The sequence below is a fragment of the Orcinus orca genome, chromosome 4 (genome assembly GCF_937001465.1).
Source record: "Orcinus orca chromosome 4, mOrcOrc1.1, whole genome shotgun sequence".
Lineage (NCBI taxonomy): Eukaryota > Metazoa > Chordata > Mammalia > Artiodactyla > Delphinidae > Orcinus > Orcinus orca.
In genome coordinates, this window is record NC_064562.1 from 43,747,400 (window position 1) to 43,769,354 (window position 21,955).

The 21,955-nt window shown below is 41.2% G+C and overlaps 1 protein-coding gene across 1 annotated transcript in view; it reads left to right on the forward strand.

Annotated features, from left to right (window-relative positions):
- Positions 1 to 21,955, forward strand: part of RASGEF1B (RasGEF domain family member 1B) — a 451,463-nt gene that overhangs the window by 299,151 nt on the left and 130,357 nt on the right. Inside the window, exon 3 of the mRNA XM_049709378.1 lies at positions 13,925 to 14,008. Within this exon, the coding sequence (XP_049565335.1) occupies positions 13,946 to 14,008 (63 nt within the window). The 5' untranslated portion in view covers positions 13,925 to 13,945. The remainder of the gene's footprint in view (positions 1 to 13,924; positions 14,009 to 21,955) is intronic.

The window sequence follows — 21,955 nt, forward strand, 5'->3', positions numbered from 1 at the left end:
CTTGAAGGAGCCAGCTGCCCACATTCTGAAGGCTGAAGTGGCCCCAGTGGGAGTAGCAGAAGGAATGCATGTGCTCACATCAGCCCAAACTGCAGAAATAGAAAGTACCAACACCAAAAGCTAGCTTTGAATTTGGATAGAAGGCACAGTTTTCACTTCTCTTCAAGGCTGATTAACAACACAACTTGTATCTAGCAATCACTTGTCAATTATAAGCAGCAGGCAGCAGATGATACTGTTACTGTCTGCTGGATAGTAATTTTTAGAGAGGAGCATTCAAAACAGAATTGGTTTAGGAAACAATGTAATTAAATCAGGAACCAAGAGAAAGATATTTCAACTGTTCTTATTGCCCTACTCTACCCCTCTCTGTTTGGCTGACAGAGTCTTTCTTAGGGGGTGATTGTTACTACCAATTTCTAAGTGGATTCCAATGTTGCCTTTTGATGTGACATGATTTTAGAACAGCAGCTACATGATATGCCAAGTCTATTCAATTTAAATTGTTTCCTTTAATGTTATCTATGTTTTAGAATAATAGAAACTTAAGAGAATTAAGGGAAATTCCACCCAAGGGGGATCCTCTTTATTTTAATAAGCTGTGTCTGGATCAGTAACACTCTATGGCAATCAAACATCAAAAAACTACCGCCAGGGCTTCCCTGGTTGCGCAGTGGTTGAGAGTCCACCTGCCGATGCAGGGGACACGGGTTCGTGCACCGGTCCGGGAAGATCCCACATGCCGCGGAGCAGCTGGGCCCGTGAGCCATGGCCGCTGAGCCTGTGCGTCCAGAGCCTGTGCTCCGCAACGGGAGAGGCCACAGCAGTGAGAGGCCCGTGTACCGCAAAACAAAAAGGAAAAAAACTACCAGCAGCATAACAACAGCAACAAGGCCAACCAGCCAACAAACCAAAACACATCAATCTCATAATCGTAAAGTTCTTACAGGTTAAATCAGTTCGATATTTTGAACTGAGTCAGATTTAGTGTTTATCTGTAAAAAATGAAACAACAGAAAACAATTATATTCCTTCTCTACTCTGTACTCACTCTGAAAAAAATGGCATCTTTCAAAGAAAGACTTTAGATGGTGAAGAAACACATACTCTTTATGACCTAGCAGTGTTCTGACCTGTAATGTTTTAGAAAGGGTGTAAAATATTTTATGAATATGAATTACCATTATTATCTAAGACTCTATTTAGCAGAGCTGGAATGCAGCATCAGTATCTGCCAGTAACTGAAGAATATTGGCAAACAGTTTGTCATGCTCACCACTCCCTGGAATGTTCATCCTCAGACACATCTACCACCTTGCCTAGGATGCTCTACAACAGACACTGGGAAAAAACAAAGAACCCTGGAAGATGGCTGCTGCTATTTGATGTCATTTAGATTTGACAGGATCTGCTCTAAATGGCCTTCTAAATTAATCAACTCATTTCTTAGCTTTTAAAAGAACAGTTATCGGGCTTCCCTGGTGGCGCAGTGGGTGGGAGTCCGCCTGCCGATGCAGGGGACACGGGTTCGTGCCCCGGTCCGGGAAGATCCCACATGCCGCGGAGCGACTGGGCCCGTGAGCCATGGCCGCTGAATCTGCGTGTCTGGAGCCTGTGCTCCGCAACGGGAGAGGCCGCAACAGTGAGAGGCCCGTGTACCGCAAAAAAAAAAAAAAAAAAGGAGCAGTTATCAGTGTCATATATTGGTGAACAGCATAGATTTTGGAGGCAGACAACGTTGGGTTCAAATTCTTGCTTTACTATTATATATAGATGATCCTAAGCAATTTAATTCAGTTTATTAAATGTCAGTTTCCCAATCTGCATAAATATTAATCATGCTTACTTCACGGGGTTTTGCCTAACCCAGTGCCTGGTGTATCACTGTCGAGTGAGAATGATTAACTAGGGTTATCTCTGGCTATCTTGCGATCGATCTAGGGGTGTGTGTGTGTGTGTGTGAACACTTAGGCACAGTATCTGCTTAGTAAGTAATCAATATAAGGTAGTTACATAGTGGCCTCAGGGCCTTGCTCCCCATTACTCTTAACCTGTAACACTCCCCTCCAGGTTTTCCCACATGTCTTGTGAAGTTCTTATTTGCAAGCAGCAGGAACCAGCTCTGGCTAGTAGAAACAGAAAAAGAAATGTATGAAAAGACATTTCTAATGAAAGTTATATAATCTTATAGATCAATGTTACCTCAATAATAAATAAATAAATAAAAGACACTGCTAAAGGAAGTCTAAGTTTGGTGAAGTGCATGTTGGTACAACCACTTTGGAAAACTCTTTGGCCTTGTCTACTAAAATTGAGTATATACAGAGTCTGTGATCTAGCAGTTCTTCTACCACATAGAAAAAATATACATATGTGCACCAAAAGGCATGGGTCAGGACGTTCATAGCAGTACTATGTATAATAGCTTCAAACCAGAAATAATACAAATGTCCATTAGCAGTGAAATGGATAAAGTGTGATATATTCACAGGATGGTACTACACAGCAATGAAAGTAAATGGACTATAGCCATACACAATGCCACGATGAACCCTCAAAAAATAATGTTAAGGAAAAGAATGGAGATCCAAAAATATATATTCTGGGTAATTTGATTCATATGGCATTCAAGAAGGCGGGGAGGGGCAGGTGTGGGAAACTATGGTGTTAGAAGTCAGGATAGTGGCTTCCTTTGAGGAGTGACCAGGAGGAAGCATGGAGGAGATTCTACCTGGACGGGGCCCTGATTGGCCCTCAGGTTGCTGAGCAGGAGACCATCTTTCCCAGGGGAGGTAGAGAAAACTTCTATCCTCCTTGTCCTAAGCGATCTGGGAAGCCACAGTCTTGATTAGAGGTGTGAGAGGAGAGTCAGACCCACTAAGGGACAAGGGGCAAAGGTGACTCCATGTCCTAAAATATATCTGCTTTAAAATTTTTACCTTTCATAATAAAATTTCAGATTAAAATGTCACTGGCATGAATCCTCTCTACTAAAATACCACTGTACATTCCATTTCTTTGCTTGCTTGAGAGAAACTAACGTTTGTGTGATACTATACCTTCTAGCTTTTAAGTCATGCTCTTTGGCTTTGTCTCATGTGGAGTATTGCTTTGGGAATTAAAGACAATGTCAAACATGCCTCAATCACTGTGCTGACCAGAGTGGCCATTCATAACAAAGCTCTGAGGTGGGCAGCGCAGGTAAGAGAAAAGTTGTAGCAGTGTCTTTACTTTCTTTTTGAGGAATCAAAGAGAAAAAAGTCTCCAACCCAGATCTTCTGACACTAAATTCTGTGCCTTTCAACCTGAATGCAATTTGGATAATGGATCACGACTTCTAATAAAGAAAACCAAGCAACTGATTTAATGATTGAACACATTACACAAGATGCTGTGACAAGAACCCCACACCAGATGCCTCCTTGAGCAAGTCCAAGTAGGAGTCACCTCTGCTCTTGTTCTAAAGTCCAGCCCAGAGAGGGCTATCCTGCCATCAGGAAGAACTCATCTATTGATGAGTCAAGAACTACTTCCATAAAACACCATTCTTGTTCCTGAGATCTATAACCATAATAACATTTAAATACCTGAAATAATACAAATTGCATGGTATGGAGTCTACAATGTGGACAATTTTAGGATTTTTTCCCCTATTAAACTGGAGATCAAAATGGGGAAGACTGCTTTTGGCTTATAAATCAATGTGACATGTAACACATGACAGGGAACCCCAAGGTGCAGTGATGGGGCAGATGCAGAATCTGGTACCCCACTGCGTCTCTCTCAATTGCAGTCATCGGTCACTCCTCCTTGCTCTATTTCTATCAAAACCTGATCTTAAGAGATTATTCTCCCTCAGTCATTTTCCCCTTATTGTGAATTAAAACCAACATGCCATCTCTCCCAGGGAATTTCACACATTAAACCTTTTGCTAACTGTTAATTACAGAATGAATGTCTTTTCCTAGAAAATAAATTTCAGGTGCAGATAATCAAAGGGTGGGCTTCCTTAACCTCTGCACTTGAAATTGTATCACCTATCTGCTCTCTGAGAGAATTATGCCCATGGGTTATGGTTCCATTTATGATCTTCCAACTGACCTCACTTAATTTCTAGTAACACAAGAAATTTTAGGGATGACTAGTTAAGGGCTATATTGTTTGAAAATGTTATTACTGTACACACTTCTTAGAAATGGTCGAGGAACTCTGAGCAATATTGTAGCTTCAAGGAGAGAAGTATGATTAAGATATTTTTACTTTACTATGTTTAGAGCTGAAAAATGAATCCAAGAGTCACTATAAGGAAGATTTAAGAGTAGCAGGCAGGATGCATCTGCTTGGGGAACAGAGAAAAGCCCCCAAACATGAGAACAAAAGCTTATTCCCCTTTCCTTAGAAGTTGTATCTGAGTATAAAGGATGCATGGATATTTTCATTTTTAAAATTATTTTAACATTGCATAAAACTTAATTAACATCAATAGATTTCTATCTTTGAGAACAGAAATTTTGTCTATATAGTCTCAGAATCCAAAACTTACCTTGAGCCTGTAGTTAGAGCATTCCCAGGTGCTTGGAACACATTAAGCTCATGTATTTTCAGACAGATCATTTTTAGTGATTTTGGAATCCAATTTGACTGTCTTTGTTACTTGTATTTTACCTGAGCTCCTGACTTGGAAAAAGCACTGCAATGTGTCAAGTACAGTTTGTCATAGCCCTCTAACATTATATCAAGATAAATTTGCCGAAGAGTGTAATTAGGCCATGCACACTGTGGCAGTTATATATAGATAAACCAGTTTTTAAAATGCAAATAAAAGACAAATATCATATGTGGATATCATATCACTTATATGTGGAATCTAAAGAAAATGATACAATTGAACTTATTTACAAAACAGAAATAGACTCATAGAAAACAAACTTGTGGTTACCAAAGGGATAGTGACGTTGGGGGCGGCAGACAGATAAATTAGGGGTTTGGGGTTAATATATACCCACTATTCTATGTAAAATAGGACCTACTGTAGAGCACAGGGAACTATACTCAATATCTTGTAATAACCTATAATGGAAGAGAACCTGAAACACTTTGCTGTACGCTTGAAACTAACATAACATTGTAAATTAACCATACTTCAATAAAAAAAAATTGGTCAGGGAGGTAGTTTACTATTCCTTTAAAGATAAAGCAGTTGTATATCAATGACTTCCTTTCCACCTAAACTGATTAAATTTGTGTCCATTACAATGTGTCATTAAAAAGTAAAGCTTAAATTAATGTCACAATCATTAAAAAAAATACAATTGAATTTTGTTAGCAATTTTTTAAGTGCTTACCAACAGGTTTGGGGATTATCTTACCTGCTATTTTGGTACCTGGCCATGCTTAGACTTTCAGCAGGCCCCTTGGTTCAAAAAGCAGGAAAAATGCTGTTAAACATACTCAAATATAAAATGTTTTCCTTTCTTCTGCAGTCTCTCAACTTGTCATGCTGTTCTTTATTTGCTACTTGTTGCCATTCTAAGTAAAGAAATATTAAATCAAATTGTCAGTATGAATTTTATCATTTATATCTATATTGTACAATATCTGCTTTAAATGTCCGTATAAGAGCATTTAACTTGTATGCAGACAATGCATGTTTAGTAGCTTGTGCACGTATGAGTATTTCATTCTTGGCAGAACGGTGAACCCACGGCACACCAGGGTGTGTGCATGGGAGAAAACAAAAAAATTTGGTGGCAGCGAAAAGTTTGAGTTGAGATAAGAAGGCAAGTTAAGGCCAAAACGTAGTACAACATTTACATCAAAGAATAATACATTTAAAATCAGGACTCTGAAGTGGTGAGTGCTCTTTGCGCCTTTTGGTGCCCAGGGTGTACCCTGATGCAAAGGAACTGCCCCTCACCTGCACCCTCATCATGTCCTTCCCTTCTCCTGGAGTCTGTCAAGTCTGTGCTCCTTGTCTCTACTTCCTCACTCTCTAGACGCCTGTCTTTCCTGGTTTGTGATAACAGTAGCCTAAACGTTTACCTAGCTTACAGTCTTTCCTCCTCTCAAATGCACGCTCCCATCTCCTGGCCAGGTAATCCATTCAAACACTATTATAAAAGAATCGTGGGCTTCCTGCCTGCCTTTCCAGGGTCATCTCTCTCCACCTCTGTCTCACTCTTTAAGATCTAACAGCCCCAAATGATCTGTGGTTCACATAAAAACTCAACAGTTTTTTGTTTTTTGTTTTCGGTACGCGGGCCTCTCACTGCCGTGGCCTCTCCCGCCGCAGAGCCTGATGTGCAGGTCAGCGGCCATGGCTCACGGGCCCAGCCGCTCCGTGGCATGTGGGATCTTCCCAGACCAGGGCACGAACACGTGTCCCCTGCATCAGCAGGCGGACTCTCAACCACTGCGCCACCAGGGAAGCCCTCAACATTTATTTTTATTTCATACCTCTTGCCCTTATGACGTTTCCTCTTCCTGCAACACCATAAACCTCCTTCCATATCCCCAGGCCCTCCCTCCCCTCCCTGCCCCACTCCACTTCTTTGACTACCTAACTTTTGTTCTGTCCTTCTGTCCTCAACTCCTGTACTGCCTCCATCTAGAAGCCTTCCGACCACAGGAACTCCTCTCTTGGCTGAGTTAGATGCTCCTCCCTTGCTCTCACTGCATCTTCCATATCATGGACACTTTCTCCAATGTCCTGAATATGCACCACTCCTTTTGAATGTTATTTGTTTATCTCTCTCCCCTACTAGACTTGGGGGAGTTCCTTGAGAACAAGACAGCATCTTATTCTCCTGAATATCCCCAGGGCCTGCTCAGTGCTGATGTACAGGACGCTGCCCATTCAGACTTCTGCCTCTGCTTTGTCACCAGTCACTGCCACATCTTCTCCCCAGTTCATTTGGAAACCTTTCCTACACTGACTGCCTAAAAGCCCCCAAAAGGAATCTCTTCTAAAGGCCCTTCCCCCTGATATTGAATCTATTTTTTTTTTCTTCTAAGAATCTTTGTGTTAGTTTTCTAGGGTTGCCATAACCAACTACCACAGACTACGTGGCTTAAAGAACAGAAATTTCTTTTCTCAGAGTTCTGGAGACTGGAAATCTGAGATAAAGGGGTCAGCAGAGGTGGTTTCTTCTGAAACTTCTCTCCTTGGCTTATAGACGGCTATCTTCTCCTTGTGTCTTCACATGATCTTCCTTATGTGTGTATCTGTGTATAAGTTTCCTCTTCTTATAAGGACCCAAGTTATTTGAATTGGGGCCCACAATGATGATCTCATTTTAACTTAATCACCTCTTTAAAGACCCTACATCCAAATACAGTCATATTCTGAGGTGCTGGGAGTTAGGACTTCAACATATGATTTGCAGTCAACTTATAACTTGCACTTACCCACTGATACCTTTCCCTAAACTTGGTGCTGGTCTCCAAGCAGCCCCCATCTCCTGAGAGGCAAGTTACAGCATCCCCAGCTCCTTCCCTCACTCCTGTAAAGCTCCATGTGATTATTTTAGATTTGGACCTCTCAGAGCCCATACTTCAGGATCATTTTGCACATGAAGTTGACCTCCAGTGATACATGGGAACTGTGGAGAACTATTTCTTCTCCTATGTGATGTTTTCTCATGTTTGAATAAATGATGACTTTGCATTTTCATTTTCCTTCCTATTTTTTCTGAACTCCTAGAGAATTCAGGGTTCGTATCATACAAGTGAATGCACTGTTGTATGGTGTAACTACCACATCCTGATTTTGAAGTATCAAAAAGATGTACAATTTTTATGTATTGTTGATTTGAATGTTTTCAAATACATTGCCTTATTGGATCTTCTAAAAAATAGCAAATTATATACTATACTTTTTATTGCTAAAGAAATATGGAACCCCAAAGAGGTCATATATCAGTGAGTATCAAAGCTGTTCTCAAATCCCAGACTTTGGAATGGGGGGCCAGGGTGCTTTCTACTTTATCATTATTGTCTTGTTTATAAGGTCCTTCGAGCCAGACATATACTTTTTATTTTTTAACATCTTTATTGGAGTATAATTGCTTTACAATGGTGTGTTAGTTTCTGCTTTATAACAAAGTGAGTCAGCTATACATACACATATATCCCCATATCTCCTCCCTCTTGCATCTCCCTCCCACCCTCCCTATCCCACCCCTCTAGGTGGTCACAAAGCACCGAGCTGATCTCCCTGTGCTATGTGGCTGCTTCCCACTAGCTATTTTACATTTGGTAGTGTATATACAGGCATATACTTTTAAGATAAGCATTTTAACCTCTGTGGCCCTTAGTGTCTCCATCTATAAATATGAGGTTAACTGTGGCATCTTCCTCGTAAGTTTGCTGTGTAGAAAAATGTGTGTGTGTATATACATGCATACATACATGATACATATACGATATATGGTAGCTGTGTAAACTAGTCCAATCATTTTGAAAAGCAGTACAGGTAGAAAATAGCAAGAGCCATAAAAATGTCCATATCTTGGGCACAGGAACCCTATTCCTGGAAAAATATTCTAAAGAAATGATTCAAAAGACCAAAACAAGTATATTTTCATAGATATTAAGCACAGGGAAAAGTAGTTTGATAGTTCCTCAAAATGTGAAATATAGAGGTGTCTTATGATCTGTCATTTCCACTCCGAGGTATATAACCAAGAGAAATGAAAACTTGTGCATGAATGTTCGTAAATGCCTTATTCATAATAGCCCCAAAGTAGAAACAACTCATATGAATAAACAGATGCATAAAATATGGTATATCCATTCAATGGAGTTTTTTTGGCAGTGAAAAATGATGAAGTGATGATACATGCTACAACGTGGATAATCTTTGAAAACATTACACTATATGAAAGTCACAGAAGACAACATATAGTGTGATTTCATTTATATAAAGTGTCCATAATAGGCAAAAATATAGATAGAAAGTTGACTAGTGGTTGCTTAGGGCTTGGAGAGGGGACAGGAGGGATGGTGAAGAACTCCTATTAGGTAAAGTGTTTCTTCTGGCAGGGGACACAAATACTCTAAAGTTACATTCTGGTGATGGCTGCACAACACTGTGAGTGTATTAAGAAACATTGAATTGTGCACTTTAAATGTGTGGCGTGGATGGTATGTGAATTGTATCAATAGAACTGTTTTAAAAACTTCAAAAAAAATTAGGGAGAAAAATGGAAATAATCGAAATATGTATCAAGAGAGCAAATACATTATACTCCATCCTGTTGATGGAACATGATGTAGTCACTAAATATTATAAACCCAAAGACTATGTAAAAACACAGAAAATATGTAATGTGATGTTAGATGGAAAATGTATAAGAGTGATGCGAAATGGCATTGTAGCTAAATATACATGCATTTGGATAAAGGCTGGCTGGAAACTCGGAGACAGGAGAGTATGGTGAAGGAGATGTGCCACTTTCTTTCAAAAGTCCCATTAATGGTTTTGAGTGTTTCGAAAGAACTTGTTTTAATGCTTCTTGTCATGGCAGCCTTGTGGTAGGTACAGGTGGTACTGAGGATGCACAAAACATAGGAAAGGAAGGAAAAAGCACAAGGGACATTTTAAAAATTAACATGTAAAAATCTAAGAAGTAGAAATTTAAATGCAAAAATTCAGCAGAGCATTTATGGGAAATGGGTATTGAGGGAGGTGCTGAAAAATGTATAGGCAGGTCAGGCTCTAACAAGACTCTGCCCAGAAACTTAAAAACCGGAATGCTTGCGAGGCTCTTCTCCCGCTGTGAGCCTCTCTGCTCACAAGTTTTGAAGGGGAGGGGATTTTCATATACCAGAGCTGGTGTAGGTCTGTGATAATAACCCCAAGGAAGTAGGAACACTTAGCAGTGTGCACAGTTTACTTAAGTTCACCAAAATTGTACTGGAATGTGGAAAAAGGGAGGAAGTCTGGTCAAGCCTGAGTGAGTCAACATTTAATGGCCCTCCACCCAGCTCTCCTCCCTTCCCAAGGCCACCTCACCTCTGCATCTGTGTGCTTGACCCTTGCTAAGAAGGAACTCCAGCTGGCGTGGTGGGGCGAACCCAAATTCCTGCTGATTGGTCTCAACCATTAGGTTGGGGGGCCAGAGAGAAGACGAGTCAGAGCAATGAGGTCTGGCCCTTCTTCTCTATATATCTATATCACGTCCCTTTTCAGGAACTTTCTCCTTCCTTGGTTCCCAGTGACTGTTTGAAATATCACAGTTCTCTCAATGTCCTAGGTCCCAGAAACAGCTCAGATTTCTGTGAGGGGCAACTAAACTGCAGTGTTAGCAGTTCTTTGAAAGCACTCTATAGATGGAAGGTGCAGTTGTTTTTATTCCAGATAAAGAATGGGTGACAAGTTGAGGCTGGATAGATGAATGGCAGTCTTTAAAGTAGAATCTGCTTCCATCTCAAAACAGATTACATTGTTCCTAGCCCTGAGGTGGGGGGAGAAGGGACCGGCAGTTGATAGATATCCACTTCCATGTTTTCTGTAGGGTATAAGATCGAGATTTCTGAGGGAAGACACGTTCTTTCCTTCGGAGTTATTAGGGTCGTTTGAGCTGGCCAGGGATGCACCCTTAGGCAGATGCCACCTGGACTGACCCCACTGCTCAGCCAGCTAGCTGAGTTGCCAGATGATCCCAGCATCCTTCCTCATCAAAATCCTAGATTATTTCTGTCCTTTGGCGCCAGGAATTGCCCTTATACTTCAGACTCCAGGGTAAACACTGAAGGTTGTAATTACAGTTCACAGCCTTAACCACTTCTTTGGTCTCCTTTTAGGAATCCAGTCTCAGTAACCCCAGGTATCTGTCATGTGGAGAGCTCTGAGTGGTTCCGTAGCTTCTCAGGAATGCTCTGAAGTTATGATGGGAAGAAGATAAAGGGGCAATTTTGCCCTTATTTTGCAGAGAGCTAGAGGATGGCCGACTTGCCCGAGGCTTCAACAACTTTTCTCTAATTCTCTCTCATTCCACTTTGTCCAAGTCCATCCTCAGTGCCCTGTCCCCATATTTAGCAAGTGGTGAGTTAGATGGGGGACAACTCTTAACACTAGCCACTCAACCATCCAAACAACAGCAACAGCAAACCCTGTGTGGAAAGCCTGAAATGAGGAAAGGAGATAGGGAAAGGGAAATAATATTCAGTAATAACTATATACCCCTGAGTACTCTGTATTTTGCATGTGAACCCATTATTTTAGAAATACCTTTTATATATGGTGCAGAATCATCACATGTTTTCCCACCACATAAATAATTTCTAGGTAAGAAGTCTATACTTTGTGACTCTTGGGTTGTTTTTGTCTTAAGTATACCCAGTGCAATTGTATCGAGGGACTCTTTGGTCTAAAGAAAATCAAGCTCGACAACAACCTAAGAAAACTAGTTACATGTTGCCGTAGCAACCGGACCAGCGTCAGAAGGAAGGCAGAGTTTTTCAGATTCATCTTCTGCATCTGCAGATTGACTTCCTCGAAACTGAATCATGTGTCCTGATCATCAACACTGAACCTGTTATTTTCATTAAAAAAAAAAAAAGTTGCAGTCTCAGTTGATGTATTTTGGCCTTTTCCCTGGTGCCATTCAATGTCTTTTTATCTCTGAAAGGTGGAATTGGGTAACTGGATCCTTTGGAACTTTCTTTCATGCATGCATTAACATGGTTGGGACCGAGGCCAGTGGGTTTGGTAGTAATTAAACTTTGATGGCTGGAACATGACCTGTGAAATGAGTTGCTAGTCTCAGTTTAACTCCTAATGGACAGAAATCCACATCCCTCGGAATCCAACCATAACCCTTGTTTCCAGACCACGGGAAGAAGTCAGAGGTTTGAATGGCTTATCCTGGGAGTAGACTGCAGGGCCTCTTCCTCAGGAATTATGCTTTGCATTTCCAGGCCACAGATAGCTCCACAGTTAGTCTCAAAATACCCTGTGAGATGTGTGTAAATAACACAAACCACATTTACAGGCAGGGCCACCCTGGTAGAAAGTACAAGTAATTTGCCCAGAGTAAGATAATTAGTAACAGCAGGGGTAGAGATTCCAGAGGGTCATACTCCATTCCTTTGCTAAGACCACTGAAAAATCTTCCTTTCACTCAAGAAACATGGCCAATTAATGGACAGCGGGAGGTGGGGATGGGTCAATGCTTGCTGATTCGTTTTTAAAGGTCATTTTTATTTTATGGGGTTGTTGGTACCTATAGTTAAGGTTTTTTTTCAATAACAAGTGTCTTGATGTTTCCTCTAATGACACCGAAAAATGTGTGTAGTGAGAATCAGAGCTGGGGGCTGGAGAGAGCTGGATCTGCTGGGATGTTTCTACATCAAGAAAAGATTCAGCTGACGAAAGGGAAGAGTGCTCTAACGGAAAGCACCTACATCTATGTCTTAGTCCCTTCAGGCTGCTATAACAAAATACCACAGACTGGGGGGCTTATAAACAGCAGATATTTATTTCTCACAGTTCTGGAGGCTGGAAGTCTGAGATCAGGGTGTCAGCATGGTCGAGTGAGTGGCCTTTTCCAGGTTGCAGACTTCTACTTGTATCCTCACATGGGAAGGGGGCCAGCAAGCACCCTGGGACCTCTTTCACAAGGACATTAATCCCATTGCTTCCCAAATCACTTCCCAAAGGCACCACCTCCTAATACTATCACTTTGGGGCTTAGGATTTTAACATATAAATTTTGGAGGGACACATTCAGACCAGAGCAATGCATGAGACCTGTGTTAGATTGTGAAGGATACAAAGATAGCTAAGACATGAGTCCTGTCTTCAGTAGCTCACCTTCCCAGCAGATAGTGACAAGTACTCTAATAATAGTACAGTAAGTCCCCTAAATAGGAACGAGTTCAGTTCTGAGAGCACGTTCATAAGTCCAATTTGTTCCTAAGTCCAACAAAGTTAGCCTAGGTACCCAACTAACACAATCGACTATATACCACTGCTTTTACATTTGCTTCCAGACATCCTGGGCTTGAAATAAAGATACTGTGTTACTGTACTCTGTACAATACTGTACAGTAAAGTACACAAAAGCACAACCACTTGTAGAGGATGCCAGACACGTGAACTAACTTATGTGATTGAACATGCGAACGCATGTTCGCATCTTTGAAAGTTCACAGCATGAAGGTTCATATGTAGGAGACTTGCTGTATGTGGATCCTGTGTTAGGGAGAAATGTATTCTGACTCTCGCCAGAGTGGAGAAATATAGAGAAATGTTTCTTAGGGAATCTGAGCTGGGCTTTTTAGGACAGGTAGGAAGTCATAGACAGATAGTGAGGAAAGGATCTTTTAGGAACTAGGAACAGTATAAACAAAGGCATAGATTGGAGTCTATTTAAGAAAAACACATTGGCCAAATGTGGCTTGAGGTTTAGGTTAAACTGTAAGACAGAGTTGGAACTAAAGCAAAAAAGTGAAAAAGAGCCACATTTCAGGGTGTTCTGAAAAGCAGGTAGAGAACTTTGGACAGTATCCCATATAGAATCAGATATTTCAAAACCAGAAGTTTAACTGTGGTCAGTGTTTTTATGCAATGAGATGAGATATTAATAAAGTTACTTTAAAAAAAAAAGATTCACATAGTCTAATCTATGTTCTAGAAGGATGCCTTAACAGATTATGCTGAAAATATTCTGCACTTTTGTCAACATTCCTTCAAAATGTCATAAAAGGTTTTGTAATATAACCCTGTAAAAGGTTAAATGAGTTTGCACAGACTGCAAACTGAAGATGCCTGTGCAAAAACGCTGACTCAGGTATTTCAAGTGACAACCATTACGGTTAAGTGCTTGAGGCACTATTGTGGGAAGCAGGGAAATGGCTTCATGCAGCAGAAAGGCCAGCCAAGTCCCTGAAATCTCTCTCTCTGTTTCCTTTCTCATAGGAACAGCAATGGAAACCTTCAATGTACAGCAGCATTACTCCAATCTGCTTTACAAGCCCTCCAATTGAGAAGCCAATTGGCAAAGTAAGAATGAATTCATTTCTTGTTGAACAGTATGATTTGAGCCTGTTGGCTGTTCTTTCTTTTTGTTTTGAGCTATCTGGGTGACATCATCAAATTGATCTCATAAAAGTGACTGATAAAAATCCAAATTTTGACCTATTTGGTTTGCCCTAGTTGCATTTGCCCTAGGCAAAACGTTGAGCTGAGTGACATTGAGCTGAGATGCCCTGGCCTCAGCTTCTGCCCTCCCTTGCATTTTGATGATGCCCTCCCCAACTCCCTTCAGTGCCCTGCTTTCTCAGCTCTTTGACCACCTTCCCCGCCTATCAGAACTTATTAGAAAGAGGTGGCTTTTAGTCATTTACATAATAGGAGAGGGAAAAAACCTTTTTCCTCTTCTCTTCTAGGCTTAGTACCTGGGGTGATGAAAATTAAACTAAAAAAAAAAAAAAAGATGGGTAAACAGGAGGAAAGATTTATTATTATTATGAATAAAGAGGCCTTCATAGAAAAGAAGTGAAGACCCAAAGAAGCAATTGTATTTGGGGCTTATATACCATTTTAACAAAGAGTGATTAACTGTGGAGAAGTGACAAGAGAAAGGAAAAGGGGTTTGGGCTTCTCTGGGCCATAAATTGTGAGATGGTAAATATGTGGGGACAATTAATGGAAGATTGTGTTATTTCGTAAGGTTTGTTATGCAAACTCACGTTGGTACCTTTTCTATTGATAAGAATCATCTCCAGTGATTAAAAGTCATCTTCTTCCTGGTATGGGAAAGAAAGACACCTTTACAAATTTATGTTACCTTTACAAAGGGAAATTTATGTTCTACTTTTAGACAGAAAGGGAGAGGGCAGAGAGCTTTTCCTACATGTTATTTCTCAATTGCCTTTGGCTCAAGATAATCCTTATGCCAAAGTGGCATATTTTGGGGTGCAAACTCTGATCCGCTTCAACGTCTTAGTGTGAAATCCAACCACCATACTACCTCTTTCAAACATATTTGTTATTTAAATTATGTTGTGGAATGAAAGACTTTGCCTCCAGAAGAGAAATTACAGGTATTTGGCTAAACTGCACCTGTTCTGAACCTGAAATCACACCCATCAGTCTCACTAGGGAGTGTGGAGCTGGATGGTTAAGAGTGTGGGCTTAATGGCATCCAGCTGCCTGGGTTCAAATCCCGGCTCCACCGTTCACTGGCTCTGTGACTGAGGAAATCACCTGTAAAGAGGGCTTCATAATAATACTACTGCCTCACGGGACTGTCATCAGAATTAAACAATTTAGGGCTTCCCTGGTGGCGCAGTGGTTAAGAATCTGCCTGCCAATGCAGAGGACATGGGTTCGAGCCCTGGTCCAGGAAGATCCCACATGCCGTGGAGCAACTAAGCCGGTGCGCCACAACTACTGAGCCTGCTCTCTAGAGCCCATGTACCACAACTACTGAAGCCCATGAGCCTAGAGCCCGTGCTCCGCAACAAGAGAAGCCACCGCAATGAGAAGCCTGCGCACAGCAATGAAGAGTAGCCCCTGCTCACCGCAACTAGAGGAAGCCTGTGTGCAGCAACAAAGACCCAACTCAGCCAAAAATAAATAAATTTATTTATTTTTTTAAAAGAATTAAACAATTTAATATAAATTCACAAGAGCAAGGATTTTTTAACCCATTTTGTTCACTATGTATCCAAATACTCAATGAATTATGCAAATGAGTTGAATGAATGAATAAGTGACTATACACATGGTAAACTTAGAGGAAACACGTGCTCAATTTGCTTATCCCAAGAAATGGGAGCTGGGGCGTGTTATATGTCAGTGTTACCGAGTCCAAGCTTGCTCTGCTCGCCACACGACAGGCCAATAAATCGGGAGACAAGGTGTTGAGTCAAGGAATACGACTTTATTCGGAAAGCCGGCAGACCGAGAAGATGGCAGACTAATGTCTCCAAAAAACCATCTTATCAGGGTTTGGATGCCAGTTTCTTTTATAGAGCAGAGAGGAGGGAGGAGATGAGGAAGTAAAGTAAAAAAAGGCCGTAAGTTTTGCAAATATCACCTGGAATGGCCAGCCTCGGGGGAGGGGGTGTGTTAATTTCTTCTTCCTTGCAGCCATCCACCGGGTGGACAGGGTCAGGATGCTTCCCTGAACAAAGGCACTTTGGTTTAACATTTAGGCAGAGAGGCAGGGTTCACCGAGGCAGGCCATTATGTATAGACAGTATCCTTTCAGTGAACAAAAGCAGGAGAAAGAAAAGGTTAAAGTGAAAGAAACAGATCCAACATGTAGTCAGATTTGGCTCTTCCCTGTTACATCAGGAAGGGAGGCAAAACTCTGGTGAGTACGTCAAGGACACTTTCCAGGCACACCTTAACTGAAGGGCCAGTCTACCTGGGATAGCAGCCACCTTCCTATCCTTTGCTACAGTGGTGCATCTCTGGACCACACACACTCCAAGGACTAGGATGAAACGTAGTCACTGTTCAGACAAGTCAAAAACAAACAAAAGTTCTTTCAGTAGGGCTTTTCTCTCCAACTTATATATATGTGGGCAGAACTGAAGCTTTTGTAGTTTTTAAAAGGAAATGAATCTATTTTCCCAGCAATTCCTGGTAATTTTGCCTTGGCGGCAAGTCCTGCCAAGACAGCTTTCTGCAGAGTGCAAACTCCCAGTCGAACAGGAAGTCTCCTTCCCGCTGTCAGCCCGCTGAGGTTTTGCAGGCGTAGCAGGGGAGCAACCCAAGCTTCTAGGGACTGACTTTCTGTACTTCGGGTTCAGTAAGGTCTGCACTTCCCCTCTGCTGACTTCAGTTCCAAGTAAAAGGAGTATCCTTTGACCCAAAGATGAAAACAACAAACAAACAGAACACTCCCTGAACATCACAAAATGTGTTAGTAACAGCTCCATTTCACTGCCTTCCCCTGGCCTCAGTCCCCTCCAGCCCCGCCTCCTTTGACTTTATATAGGTTCTAAACAGAACACCACTCTGTGGGGATGGAAAGAAGCTGTTTCAAAGGCTGAGGTCAGAAGTCCATGAACGCTGGAGCGGTCTTTTCTGACTAAATTTCACTTCAATCCAATAGATAGTCCAGAGTTTATTGGATGTTTTCCTAGACCTGATTAGAAACACTAACAGCAGTATAGAAACGGTAGAGAGTAACTTTGGGAAATGCTTGTCAGAGAGCAGAAGGAAATCAAGTGCAGTATGACCATTCTTGGTTCAATGATATTTCACTGTGTGTTCCTCAGGTCTCCTTCCCGCCCAGGGCGGAGTGAGCAGGTAGGTGTCTTTCTGCACAGTGACACTAGGACTGTCCTGGGATGAGTGGGGCTGCTCCCAAGGGATACTCTCGCCCTTTTTTCTCCCCATAGCTCTGGCTTCTGGGCTTAACACATGTTCTGTAAAATACTCTAATGAATTCGTTTTGCAATCAGCTCTGTGATCCATCCACCTGGAGGGGAAAATGATGCCAAATATGTAAGAAAGTCAAGCTTTAATTATAGGGGTCAATGGAAGGCAGCATTGGGGGTGGATAATTAAAACCTATGGTTAATCTGCCCAGAATCCAAACTCTCTTACTCACTGCCAAGAAACTTTCTGTTGGGTAAAAAGCTGCAAGCTGGACCCAGAGGCAATTTCTACCACCCAAATTAGGGTACCCCAAGCTGAACCAAGGACCAGTGTTTCCTTCCTACCGGTGGTGGAGGGGAGGAAAGGTGTTGGGAAAACACCAGTTGGAAAACAGACGATTCCAATGTGAGCTCATAATAGAAAAAAGAATATTTTGGAGCCAACTCCAATCTTACCATTAAATGATAACTCTTTTCATTAGTGGTTATGATTAGAGGGTAAGAATAAAGGAGGGAAACTTCCTTCTTTTCAGGGGAGAAGCCCTGGAAATCACTCTGGGCAGCAAGCAAGCCTGGGATGTGTGATTATCCACTCTCAGACATAGAAGAGTTTCCTGTTTTATTTTACATAATTGGAATCAGCGCCTTTTGAATGGAGCATACAAATTTATGTAAATAAGAATGCAAATGAGAAAATATGTGTCTTGGGAATTCCTGGGGATGACCTGGCAGCTTTTTCTTTCTTGACTTTGCAGCAGCTAAATATTGTTGTGAAAACTCAGGATGAACTTACTTCCCCAAATGCCACAATGTTATAAGTAGAGGACTTTGTAATTTGTAAGAGATACTCTGGAGAATGAATTAAGACAGACTACTTTAATGTATTTGACAGTAAACATGTTCCCCCCAAGAGGTTGCACAGGCTAACAGTAAATGCAAAAGGGATTGGAGAATTTCAATAAATTAATGGCACATTCAAAGTGGACTACTGAAAGGGAATTAGAGAATAATGATGGAAACAAAAGCAGGGATTTAGGGAGATAGGTAACATTGGAAGATGACATAAAATTCAACTTCCAGACTCTCCCACAAAATTCTCACTGGTGCTACTGACAAGACAGGATAGTGGGCTGAGAGAAGTATTAGTTCAACTCAGCAAAGCATTGCGCAGCTCATGCCAAGTCAAAACGACCCAATAAAGTGCCTTGACCGCTGAAAGCTGCGTAGAATACACAAGCAGAGGGAGCTGTTTTGGATTAAGAGCTGCCCATGACCATGGCTGTGCCAACCTACCTTTCTCAGTAGAATTTAAGTGACAGGTAAACTTGTCCTCAGTCTAAAGATGTAACTTTAATGCATTATTTGATTTTACCAGAAGGAAATGGAGGTAGATAAACAACTTTGCAGGATAGCAGTGTTATTACATGGAAGGGTGGCTAAGAAAGTTATCGAGGCTCCCTGGGCCTTCTGTATTTCTGGGTGAGTGAAGGGGAAACTGGAAGAGCTAGATGGAAGTAACTGGATAAACAACAGATAAAAAGAAAGGAACTGGTGAACTCAGAATCAACAAAATATAGAGCTGCTTTGTTTCAAAATTGGGAGGCATCTATGGGAAGAAAACAGACAGAGGTGCCCCGTTTTGCAGATTGATCTTCAGCTTCTTTTAGCACTGGAGAATTTTTCTTACCAAAGGAAAATTTAGCTTAGCCAACAAGGGCCATTTTAAGAATAGTCTTCTAAGTCATGACCTGTTGAGAATCACTGAACGTTACCTCATTATATCATGGCTGGGTCTGAATAGACAGCACCAATTCTATGAGAAGTAGCTTGGGACTTAATGTTTAGGGCTCTAAGTGACCCAGGAAGATGGAGAAGCCAACCCACAAGCTACTCTGTGGCCTATTGCTGCTTCCAAAAACAATACCAGAAGTCAGGAATAGAATAATCAAAAGATAATAATAATTTTGAGCACAGGAATCTACTATAATTGCTACAGTTGTAGATAAACATAACTTTTTGAGGGTGAGTGCCCCTGATTTTACTGGATCTCTTTCTTTATACATTTAGCTTCTGGTCACTGAGGCAAAATACATTAAGCTGAATATTTTTCTTCTAGGCCTTCTTGTGACAAGGTGAAAGAAACTTTCAAGTTAAGGGGTCGATTTTCTTCTTCCTCTAAGATAGTGGAGGATTTAGTTGGGCATCCACCCAGCTAAAGAGCACATTTTTCAGCCTCCCTTGCAGTTAGATGTGGCCATATGATGTGAATGTGGCCAGCAGGATATGAATGGAGGTGATGTATTCAATGTCTCAGTCATGCCCTTCATAAGAAAGGCAGACCCCACTTGCTGGCTGGAATACAAATATGGTAGCAGAAGCTGAAACAGCCACCTTAGACCAAGAGAGGATGGCAGAGAAACAACATAGAACCATTGCCTGCTTGTTTTCAGACTGCTATTGCCTGAGACAGAAATCAACTTCCACCTTGACTACACCACTACTAGTCTGGCCATTGGTACAGTAGCTGCAGTGGTATCCTAGCACACAATTAAAGCAGGGGAGAAAGTGGGCTGCATGCCCTATGAGAAGTCGCTTAGGATCCAGTGAAGGTAGAAAGCAGAGCCTGGCACAGTAAATATCAGTTAAAGGGATGAAAATGCTGAGTTGCTGATACCTGTCTTCCAAATCAAGCCTGGATGAGGAAGAAGAGTTAAGGAGGCTAACTTCTGGTCCTGAGGATAAGGTGATGAACAGAACTCTGCTCAGCAGAGAACCCCATCTTTGAGCTCTAACATAGTAAACCTAGGTATCTATCATATCCTGAATTTTGGAGAAGCTCTCCTTAGAACTGAGGCAAACAAATTTCTACTGAAAATGCTCAAATTCAAGCGCTGTAGTGGAACTCGTTATCTGGTCAAATAACATTTCTATTGATACTTATTGTATGTAGGAGCTGTCATTAGTTTGGAAATATGTATAAATATCTTCATGTATTTGGCATAATATTCTGTTCTTTCATCATCTGAAGCAGGTATGGACTCCCCAGGGCTCTAGGGAATCAACTTGGGTTTCAGCTTTTGCTGTAACTCAGTTACACAGGATTTTATGGGAAAAGTGAATTGTTACCTCATACCTCATTCTAGATCAACTCTCCTTTTATTAACATAAAATAACACATTATTTTGGCTTAGTAAATTAACCCTCTAAAACATCGACATCATCAGGACTCTTACTGCTACCCCACGTTAGAGTCCATGTCATTTTCCCCCATCATCTCTTCGCCCAAAATGCCTGACACATGACATTCACACAATAGGCAGGTAGTGTTTGTCAACTGATGGTTACATGAATATGGAATTTTAGTTTGTTATTCAGCTATCTTCACCTTCGTATCCTCGTTCACAATGGTTGTTGAATAGTACTCTATGTGAGTGGGCTACTATATCTACAAAAGACAAGAAAAAATTTTAATCAATACCATTAACACTGTCCTATAAGTATCAAGTAACTAGAGGTGAAAATATATTTGCCCTAAATTTATATTCCTGGATTCTCACTACCACTCAACCAAAACCTAGGCTGAAATTTACTACATTAGGTCCATTGGTAAGAGTTCAACTGGGTAAGAAATGCAGCCTGACACACAAGGACAAGAAGTCTTTCCATCCTAACATTCCGAACAGGCAAGATGACTCTATAAACAGACTTTGTAAGCTCCAAAGAGTTGGAATAAGGTTGAACAAATATGGTTAAACCAATGGCAGTTCAATTTATGTCCTCATGTAAGCACAGAAACATATTCAATTCCAGATCCCAAAGCCTACAGGAAATAAGTGAAACAATATCTATAGAATATATTTTATTAGGCTTATAAAATTCATTAATTCAGAAACAGGTAGATGCTTATACACTATAAAAATGGGAAATAGCAAACTTAAAAATCATTCTTTTTTTTTTTTGGCGGTACGCCGGCCTCTCACTGTTGTGGCCTCTCCCGTTGCGGAGCACAGGCTCCGGATGCACAGGCTCAGCGGCCATGGCTCACAGGCCCAGCCGCTCCGTGGCATGTGGGATCTTCCCGGACCGGGGCACGAACCCGTGTCCCCTGCATCGGCAGGCAGACTCTCAACCACTGCACCACCAGGGAAGCCCTAAAAATCATTCTTGTTCTCTGATCTTGCTTTACAGCTTATCTCTAAAGGCTGAAATGTATGATACAATATGTATGACCCAACTGCAAAGTACTTGATGTTTAAATTTAAATGTGAGATAAATGTTTTGTTAACAGCACATACACACATATAATCACCAGACCCTTACTATTGGGGACCATGCCATTATCAAAGGTCTCAGAGTCATATTTGTATTATATAGAACTATTGTTTATTCTTTTCTTGTCTCAATGTGGTGACACTTTCCCATTAACGCTGCCTTGATTTCTCTCTCAGAACCTGGTTGCAAAATACCATGTGGAACTTCTGATGGAAAAATGCTAAGTAAAAATATTACCTGTTTTGTTATTGACCAAAAAAGAAACTTTAATTTGTCCCACCTGAAAACAGGGAAAAAAGATGACCTGGGATTGGCATAGCATGCAGGTACTCTATTCACA